The sequence below is a fragment of the Sycon ciliatum genome, chromosome 4 (genome assembly GCF_964019385.1).
Source record: "Sycon ciliatum chromosome 4, ocSycCili1.1, whole genome shotgun sequence".
In the NCBI taxonomy this organism is placed as follows: Eukaryota; Metazoa; Porifera; class Calcarea; order Leucosolenida; family Sycettidae; genus Sycon; species Sycon ciliatum.
The window spans coordinates 1,157,003-1,166,878 of record NC_088646.1 but is presented as its reverse complement, the minus strand read 5'-3'; the positions used below and the strand labels follow the sequence as shown (position 1 = coordinate 1,166,878).

General features: G+C 48.3%; 2 protein-coding genes across 2 annotated transcripts; one reads left to right on the top strand and one right to left on the bottom strand.

Moving 5' to 3' along the window:
* Nucleotides 1-722: 722 nt before the first annotated feature.
* LOC135813803 (acyl-CoA wax alcohol acyltransferase 1-like) lies at nt 723-4,003 on the top strand. The gene is made up of 3 exons (XM_065326811.1): nt 723-1,664; nt 2,822-3,000; nt 3,498-4,003. The coding sequence occupies exons 1-3, from the start codon at nt 991-993 to the stop codon at nt 3,650-3,652; spliced, it is 1,008 nt and encodes a 335-aa protein (XP_065182883.1). The 5' UTR covers nt 723-990; the 3' UTR covers nt 3,653-4,003.
* A 980-nt stretch (nt 4,004-4,983) lies between these two features.
* Nucleotides 4,984-9,771, bottom strand: LOC135813801 (uncharacterized). The gene is made up of 3 exons (XM_065326810.1): nt 8,792-9,771; nt 6,497-6,829; nt 4,984-5,673 (listed from the first exon to the last, which is right to left on the bottom strand). Exons 1-3 carry the CDS (start codon nt 9,212-9,214, stop codon nt 5,377-5,379), a joined length of 1,053 nt encoding a protein of 350 aa, XP_065182882.1. The 5' UTR covers nt 9,215-9,771; the 3' UTR covers nt 4,984-5,376.
* Between the last annotated feature and the right edge of the window lie 105 nt (nt 9,772-9,876).

The window sequence follows — 9,876 nt, the reverse complement described above, 5'->3', positions numbered from 1 at the left end:
CATACTAATCGAAATGCATGCATTCATACGTAGATCTACACCATATATCATGTAGAGGGGACGGCTCGATACCGGGACGTTTTGACAGCCAAATTTGTATAGACCCAAACCGATCATCAGCGTTGATTTTTCACTCGAAATATGTTTGTGGAAGGAAACTGGCATGTTGAAGTTTGCTCTGGGGCCAGAGTCAATCGAACTGAGCCACTCCTTTGTGTTGACCCATTGCCTCCAAGTTGCCCAATTTTTCGCTTCAAAAAAGTTCAAATCAGAGGTGGCTCCAAACCGGACACGTTTTAGAGTGCACATCAAATTCACTCTGGGTCTGAAATTAGGTAATTGCTATCGCTCCACGACGGCCAGTACAGAGTAACAATAAGCCTTGTGTGTGCTTCCATTAGTTTTGATTGGTATGCGGTGCTTTATTGGCGAGAGGCGAGCCGCTGTTTACGTGCGACAAGAAGTTGATTTTTCGAAAGTCGTAAAACTCAAGTCGCAGTGCGAAGCAACACGTCAAAAACTCACCTGCTTGATATGGCGCTTCTGGTCATCGCAGAGCCATGAAATTTTGGCTCGGAGTATAACACATCGTAGTCTCACTGTGACATATGTTTTCTAATCAAAATACCAAGAGAGAAAGTGAATATTGAGTCCGTTCCGGTTTGCAACCTATGTCCTATTTGAAACCGTCCCCTCTACACATGGGGAAAAGAACAGCGGTATTTCGACCACAAGTAAACCGTCCTTGTTTGTTCATGTTCCTGCCCTTGGCCTTGGGTATTTCAGCCTGGCCAGCCTTTGTCAACACCACTACCATCACAATGTTTGCCAACTAGTATTGACTGTCTTGCCCCAAATCAAGGACTAAACCAAGCACCTACCCGTGGAGAAGTAGCGTATTGCTTGCGCCTCGTACAAGTTCTGTAGTCATCTGGTAGTTGAGGACTTCCGGAAGCCGAACTGAGACCACCGAGTCCTGAGAGCATAGCAATGTGGTCATCTATTCGAGCATTGCTGTCCTTGGCGTGGCAAGAGCATTTCAAGCGAGCCACCGTAACACTGTTCATCCTATGTTTCTTCTGCGGACACGTCGTACCTACAGGAGTACTGTTAGTTCTGTTGGTAACACCACTGGCACCTATTGTTGTCATCTATTTCTCATGGATTCTAGTATTTGACTGGAAGTCACCTTCAATGAGCTGGCTATGGCCCGTATCAGTCAGGAGAAGCAACTATCTCAGGAATGCTCGCTTCTTCCACTTCTTCCGCGACTTCTTCCCAGTGAAGCTGGTGAAAACAGCAGAACTGGACCCAAGCAGGAACTACGTGTTTGCGTATCATCCGCATGGAGTGTTTGCAGTGGGTGTGTTTGCGAACTTCGCAACAGAAGCTACAGGCTTCAGTGCTACATTTCCAGGCATCACCGTATGGCCGATGACCGTGCCGATCGTCTTCTCTGCACCAGTGCTCAGAGAGTGGCTAATGTTGCTGGGTGCCCGTAGTGTCACAACGTCAGGTTGCAGAGGAATCTTGGCAAGTGGGCCTGGCAACGCTGTTGCCATAGTGCCGGGCGGAACACGTGAGATACTGGAAGCACGACCGAAAGAGTCCAAACTGGCCATTCGTAAGCGTAAAGGATTCATCCGGATAGCCCTGGAGACCGGGTGAGAGCATGCTGTTGATCGTGCTATCCAGTGGCACACCACACACACACACACACACACACACACACACACACACACACACACACACACACACACACACACACACACACACCATTGACCATTTGCTATTTTGACGCCCATCACCAGAGGCGATGATAGCGATGCTACAGCAGAAGCCATAGCGCTTGCTCGCTGCCAGAAACTGGTCACCTGTGCCTCCCTGGGGGAGAAGGGATTCAGAAGGAATCTTGAAGAGTTGATTGGCAACCTGCCCTAAATCCCCAGCCCAGTTTCTGGGTGGCGTTGGAGATCATCCCACTTCAATGCCATGAATTGTGGGTTCACCACAGTAAATAGTTCAGGACAAGATGCAGAAAAGGATTGGGGGGCATTGGGTATCTACCATCCATCTCAGGATCCAACTGCATCTACCCTGAATATCCCCAGTGAATGTAACACTTGAATGTCTGGGACAGTGGTGTGGGCTGATACGCTTCAATACAGAACCTTTGATTACACAAGAGTTAGTCTAACCAGACATAGTTTACGGGTCGAAACAAAGTGCAGAGTATGTTTGTATAATTCGCATACTGGTAGAACGTACAGTAAAACCTGTCAAGGCTGTCCCAGGGGACCACTACAACCAGGACCAAGGGATGCTATCTCCTGTCAAATGACTCTGGGTAAGAAGACCACCTGTAGTACAGTACACAGCAACGACATTTCGAAGGTCTCTTGAGCGGTCGCCCTAAACAGGTTCCACTGTATACATATACTTCGAAGTACGTATCCTGAAGCCAACACAGGAGAACACAGGTGACAATATACGGTATACCTTCAAGTAACTAAGCTAAGTGGTAACAGAGTCACTGGTCCAATAATTACATTATGATAATGTTTCGGTACTTCGGCTGGTGGGTACACTTATAGTAAAGTTATACCAAACATATGAGATGTCTGGTATAAGTGCACCCACCAACTAAACTACAGTCTAGCTGCTACATGTCCATGTGCACACACATACACGTCATGGTATTGCATGTACATGTACATGCATGTGAAATATTCTGCTGGTGTGTGTGTGTGTGCGTATGTGTGTGTGTGTGTGTGTGTGCGCGCGTATGTGTACGCGTACTTGGTTGCATCGGTCTCTGCAGGTCCCCGGTAGTGCCCGTGTATGGGTTTGGAGAAAATGATCTCTTTGACCAGCCCAAGAGCAAGTATATTCTATCATTCCAGCGCTACTGCACCGAGAGGTTTGGTCTTAGTCTGCCATTCTTCCAAGGCAATGAACTTGCCAGAATGTTGCCACATCGTCGTCCTGTCACTACTGTTGGTAAGCCTAGCTAGCATAGGCGTGTAGTGTCCTAGTCCTGAATGAGCCTCGCACAGGTTGCCAACTTCAATTACTAGTCCATGTATACACTGTATGTGCATATCTGTGCCTCTGCCCCGGGAGGACATCGTACCTTTGTACTGCATAAACTGTAGGGACTCAGGCCTGTGCTGCGCTTTCCCCGCTCCCCCCCCCCCCTCTCTCTCTCTCACACACACACACACACACACACACCTTGGACACGCTGCCATATTCTGGCTATGCGGACCCCATGGGGGGTTGAGCAGGTTCGGAACAGTAGGGGCGATGACGGGATACACACACACACACACACACCTGTTATAACCATGTTGGCCAGAGAGGGAAGACATGTACAATGTTGAGTTGAAATTACGTGACACGACGTCCTAGCCACTCGCAACATTTCCTCTAGTCTATACCAGCACGGATCCAGTATTATGTCATGTTCTGTTTTTTTCTTGTGCCTTCTGCTGCAGTTGGTGAACCAATGGTAGTTCCACAGGTTGAGAAGCCCACTGCGGAAATAGTTGACCATTGGCACGCAATGTACCTTGAAAAATTGTCCAACCTCTTTGACATGCACAAGGAAAAGTACGGCTATGAACCTGAAAAGAAACTGGAGTTTATATAGCTGGACGTTGAGTGAACATGATCCGTATGGATCACAGAACCTTTTTACTACTTTAGACCATCAACATGACCTGTGAATCACCTAGACCATTACTATCAACGTTTCAATCCAATTTTCAAATGTGACATCAGACCAGCATTCACAAAATGTCATCTATAGTGTACTATCATAGTATGTAGTATGTGATAAGTATGACTATGTGTGTCTGTAGTATGTGTGCTCCACTTGCTACATGTGTGACCGTTGCACATTTCCAACGGCTATTGATAATAATATTATAAAGCGATATTATCACTTTGCTTCCAGAGCGTCACCATCGTCCTGCCCATCTTCACATTTCTTTCCTCTCTCTCTCTTCTCTCTCTCTCTCTCTCTCTCTCTCTCTCTCTCTCTCTCTCTCTCTCTCTCTCTCATGAAACCATTCAATGATGCAAACTAACCTGCTGCTTCAAACAAATGATCTGTAAGACTATACTTTTTGTGTCTTCTCTCTTTTTAAAGTTATTTTTGAACAGCTGCCCATGATCAGACTTGGTGCTTGCGCCCTCTGCTGTCTTCTTTTTACAATGCTCTTCTCAGTTTGGCCTTAGACAATGCCGAGAGTAATGCTGTCTCCAGCTTTACCGTTTCTTCAAACTTCTCCCGCCTCACACTTCTATTTCAACTCCAGTTGGCTAGCATGTTGTCTTCTTGCTCGACCAACTCTGTTTCGAGCAATGCTATCGAATGCATTGTGCTGCGCAATAACCGTATAGCTTTGATGTTGTTGCTAATAAATATGTATGCAAGCATACACGCTTGTATGCATTTTTCCCTCGAGCTGGTGTCTGTCTGAATGTCAAACCCCATGGCTTTATAACTGAGACTGGCTTTACAATCGAATATACCTCCATGACTTTAAAGGTGCGGACATATGGTATGATATTTTTTGCAACACGTGGTTCCGCTACTGTTCGTCCGCTAAAGATCGCCCGCACGCATGCTATGCCGCGTGAATACAGCCTCTCCAAGCTGCTCGATCCTGGACCATGATGGAGAGTTCGTCAAAATGGTACACATACATGTAGCTTTAGTGTATCAGGGGCCCAGACTTGGCGAATGCACTATAGTTGAACATTGTTTGGCTCCTCTCCTGGCCACACAAGCAAACAGACATTGCTTTTTCTTCTTCTTGTGCAGCAGGCCTGCACACACCGCATGTATGTAGTTATTGTGCTTGGTTGTGGCTCAGTATGTTGATGCACGTGCAAATAATTTGAAGCTGAGAAGCGCTATAGTTGAACATTGTTTGGCTTCTCTACCGGGCACACAAGCAAACAGACAATAGCATGTGTTCTGGTTATGTCTTTCTTTGAACCTCTTGCGTTGTGGTGATCATACCGGGTAATAGTAATGGCACCAGGCCATCTTCGGAAAAATAATCATGAATAATCATGAATTGGGTGTCAAAATTGACTACTAAAATACGTAGTACGTCCCAAAGGAGAATAAGTAATGGTACAGTGTACATAAAGTTAACTTCCATCTGATTTTAAATCCATACTAGCTGTTGTGTAGGGAGTGCACCAATCTCGAGTAGGTGCCCTCTCACCGCGGCCTCAATTTCCTAACGGTGTATACACCGGAACACACTACGGTCTACGTCAGTGCGTTGCAGCTGCATGATGATACGCCGCACCAGCACACCGAAGCTGTGGCTCTGAGCAGGGTAGGCTAGCCTCACATCAAGCAGACTGTGGCTTGCCACCACGTTGTTCCCAGTACTTATCAACTTCCTTCTGCTCCCAGTGCGGCGACGAGAGCTTGTCGAATATTTCTTTCCTGACGTGCTCCATCGCGGCTTTCTCATCTTCGGTGAGCACAGCAGTAACAGCAGCCAGGTTGCGGCGCAGGTTGGCAATGCTTGATGTGCTGACGAGGGTCGTACTGATCGTTGTGTGCGCCAGCGAGAACGCCATTGCCAGCTTTGCAATGTCAATGCCACGCTCGCTACAGTACTCGGCTGCTGCTTTACAAGCGACCTGTGTAACAGGACAATTGCCAACAATACGCGAGAGCACACCCACCCAAAGAATGCCACAGTTTAGATTGTAGTCAATGGGTACAACGCTTGATCTGGGATGAACAAATCCATGAAATCCATACTTCAAAGTAGCAGCTATCATAGTATTGTATGAGCTTCCGGCACAAGTGGCTTTTCGGGACAGAGAATGCCATGAAGCAGAAGGGACCCATGCACTGGATCAACCACTAAATTTCTACTTCTGTAGGCCAGTTACATCCCCAGAGTATTTAGTGGCACACGTCAAACCTAGCGGAAACCCGTGACCTGGCACGAGGGTAACACGCGAATGCAGTGAATGACTGATTTTCAGTCATTGACCACATTGCCTTGGCTTACAGCCGGCTAGCCGCTGAAAGGAAAACCGTATACAGCCGGGCATACCTAATAAGGACATACACTGTAAGAGCTAGAGTGTGCAATGGTCACATATAACACTACACCAGCTCATTGTTCCTGTGTCACGACGGATGACATTCTCCACCGCCAAAAAATAGTTGTGCGACTGTCGGCCGCTCATATTTTCACCAACTGACATTATGTCACGAAGAAGAGGTTGTGAATCCGGTAATAGATGATGTCTCAATTCAAGTCGGCTATCATCTGAGCCATGAGACCAAGACTTCTATATGCCCTGTACAGTATATACGCTACCAATCCCACCCAACTCTATGATCTAAACCTACAAAGCTCTCTCCAGCGCTAGTTGATTGTACTGCTGTATAGCCACACACGCACGGGCGCGCGCTCGCACACACACAGTGGCGTCAACAACAGCTTACCCTTATTTCCTCAGTTGCAGGATGCCACTCTGGTGGTCCACGGTTGGAAAGCAGGCCCATTGAGATTGGCGAGGCATTGACAATGCCAATACCACGCTCCACCAGGAAGTCCAGCAAGCCCAACAGGGATGTGTCGTTCAGGCTGTATCGGCAGTATGTGAGGATGGAGTCGATCGGCACTTTGCTCTTCTCGATCACGTTACGGAAGTTGTCCATTGGATAGCCGGTGATGCCAATGAACTTGCACTTGCCCGCCGCCTTGATGGCAGCTACGGCCGGTAAACTCTCATTCAACACAATATCCAAGCTGGGAGCAAACTCCATGTCATGAACCTGTGCCGAGTGTAGACCAAAACAGAACGTGTGACACACATCTTCCGTGTACACTGTGTTTCAGTAACGATGCTGTACTGATCATTGATGCCATGAACAACTACTACCGTACTGGCAATATATATGGTCGCAGTGAGGCCATGAAGCGTTACATTGGCACATGTTTACCGCACGCAGGGTGTTACATGCAAAGTCGCACAGGAGCCGTTACACAGGTTTCTATATTGCCGCAGTCCTTTTTTTGCTATTGCAGGACTTCCTGCTGTGTCCAGTTTTGAACTTTTCACCACGCGGTACACATGCTTTCACAGTTTTCAGCCTTTTTTGCAATGAAAAGATCGCCGCACCCCGCCGGACGCGCGTTACGAACGCAACGAAAATTTGTCGCACTAGCCTGGTCGCGCGTTACGCCGCACCCCCCTGCGTTACGCGTTACGCGGCAACATATATTGCCAGTACGGTAGTACTCCATTACTGCACATCTGACATGAATAGACAATGCCCCGGATGGGAAGGTGATTACAGGCGTGTAGCAACGTCGTTGGCGGTACTGTAAAAGCAGAAATTTTCGGTGGTGTTTTATTTTCGGTAACTTCGGTGCCGACAATTTTTACCGAAAAAACGCACCGAAATTTTCGGTACAACCGATACTGTAGAAAATTTCGCTCCACCGAACTGCCAATTTTTGAGAATACCGAAAATATTACACCACCGAAAATTCTATTCTGCTTTTACAGTAGTACGGGCGGAGGGAGGGTGGGGGGTTGGGGGTCTCCCCGGGAAATGTTTTGAAATTAGGGTGCAAAATCTTGCATTCTGGTTGTGGTCGGGCGAAAAAGTGGTCCGGCCAAAACTGGACCGGCTGCTACGCTCCTGTAATTATGAACGAGTGCGCACAGAGGTGTATGTAGGCATGCATATCCTTTGAAATGCATGTAGAAAGCGTTGTTCATGACGCTGAACAACAGTTCGAACCTCGTGTATCCAGACTGCCCTCGTCCAGGTATGTTCACCAAAGGAACACTGAGCCTATGCATGGGTCACATGCTACGGTGTGCGTGACTGTACAGCTCCTGAGTCTGTGTAGCTACCACCATCATGGGTATGGTATGGGACTATGCGTATCATGGGTATGCTAGAGTCAATACATGTACCGAGTCGGCCTGAGAGTAGAGACTACCAAGGGGAATTTGATTGCAACGATGTACAGTTGCACTGGATGAAATCCAACCCTTCGCCGTGTAGAGCTTGTGCCCTTCGCCCGGCTCCCCACTATACTGACCCAATGCATACATGTGTACTCATTACTAGCACGCATGCCAGGCGCATACGATCTGAATCAGGGAGTACTAGTACTCCTGGGTCTGAATGGATGTGTAGCGCCAACTGGAAAGGGCTGCCCAGCAACATTCATACAACAGTTCCAAACAAGGGCTGCATGCGCAAGAAAAGAGTGCCAGATGTGCAATTCAGGTCGGCTCATTTCACATAGCACAACTGAAGCACTCTCCGAACATAATGCGCGTGCATAACATCATGTGCTGCGGCGTCACACACGGTACGACCATGGTCGTACCACTTTTTGTTCAGGATGGTCTGCCCAGAGCGCTAAAACGTGCCATGTTGGCCGAAAAATGCGATCTCCCCCCCCCCCCCCCCCCCCCCAGGGACACCCTCGGACCCCGGTCGTACCACTCCCACTGCCCTGTGACACCCCTGGTGTATCTGAACAGAATGCGCCTGCATCACACGGCATGTGTGTACGTATCCATACCTGCATTACATCATGCGTGTATCCATACCTGCATTACATCATGCGTGTACGTATCCATACCTGCATTACATCATGTGTGTACGTATCCATACCTGCATTACATCATGCGTGTACGTATCCATACCTGCATTACATCATGTGTGTACGTATCCATACCTGCATTACATCATGCGTGTACGTATCCATACCTGCAATATGTCAATGCAGTCCACATTCAAGCGGGCAAGGCTCTCATCAACACTCTTCACTGCACGCTCATAGGAGAAGTCGAACATGTCCTCGGGTGTCGCCCCATAGCGGCACACCTTAGTTGTCAGGTAGTACGCCTGGCGAGGGATGACCTTCAGTGCCTTTCCCAGCACGGTCTCAGCCTTGGTTTGCCCGTAGAAAGGTGCCACGTCGATGTAGTTGATACCGGAGCGCACCGCCTCCTTGACCAGCTCAATACACTCCTCCTCGTTGGTTGCGTGAAACACGCTACCCAGCGAGGACGCACCTAGGCTGATGATGGATACACTCAGACCAGTTTTACCCAGGACACGGTATGGCATACGAAGCACTGCCTCCTTGTCATGAAACCCCTCCACGTACGTTGCTGGTAGCTCACCCATCGCGTGTAGTGACTGAGTGCGCTGCTCCGACAGCGCTATGTCTGAATAACCGGATTAGTCTCTCAGCTCAGCGATGGGCAACAAACAAACGACGTTACGCTCTTTTCCACAGATTTGTCTTGGAAGTATCGAGTCGGTGGGATGCCAGTCTAGTCTGCCAACTACTTTGAACCGCTACAGGCACAAGGATCGTGGGGGCATGTCCGTAGAAGCTTTGATCCGCGCTCGTTGTCTGTGCTGTAACTGCACAAATAGATGAAACTCGAGGGACTTGGTGGAGCATTGGTCACGAGGTTACGCATAGCTGACTATACCGGGCAGCTGATCTGCTGGCCTAAACAGCTGACTGACAATTCCAACCAATGACAATGACTATTTTTTCGTCATGTGACGGAGCTCGAGTCAAACGGCGCCACATTGAGCTGTGCTGGCTGAGAGTGCAAAAAGTGAACAGACATTGTTGAAGGGACTTCAGTCTGCATGCAGGACGAAAGACTTCCAAGTGTCGACCGACTCGACTGCCGACTGTCATCATCCGACCGAAGCGTGAGGGCTGAGAGTGAGATCGGTAACAACCCTGATAGATACGATCTGTCCGCCACAAACGCAAAAAAAAACTACAACACACCGAGTGATGACTGATAATTATCATGATGTAGCGG

What these genes read in the sequence shown, in the direction of transcription:
- LOC135813803 (XM_065326811.1), top strand. Translation starts at nt 991, where the DNA reads ATGTGGTCATCTATTCGAGCATTGCTGTCCTTGGCGTGGCAAGAGCAT. An exon ending in CGGATAGCCCTGGAGACCGG is followed by an intron (nt 1,665 to 2,821) that starts GTGAGAGCATGC and finishes CGGTCTCTGCAG; the next exon opens with GTCCCCGGTAGTGCCCGTGT. An exon ending in TCGTCCTGTCACTACTGTTG is followed by an intron (nt 3,001 to 3,497) that starts GTAAGCCTAGCT and finishes CTTCTGCTGCAG; the next exon opens with TTGGTGAACCAATGGTAGTT.
- LOC135813801 (XM_065326810.1), bottom strand. Translation starts at nt 9,214, where the DNA reads ATGGGTGAGCTACCAGCAACGTACGTGGAGGGGTTTCATGACAAGGAG. An exon ending in ACTGCATTGACATATTGCAG is followed by an intron (nt 6,830 to 8,791) that starts GTATGGATACGT and finishes CACTCGGCACAG; the next exon opens with GTTCATGACATGGAGTTTGC. An exon ending in CTGCAACTGAGGAAATAAGG is followed by an intron (nt 5,674 to 6,496) that starts GTAAGCTGTTGT and finishes CCTGTTACACAG; the next exon opens with GTCGCTTGTAAAGCAGCAGC.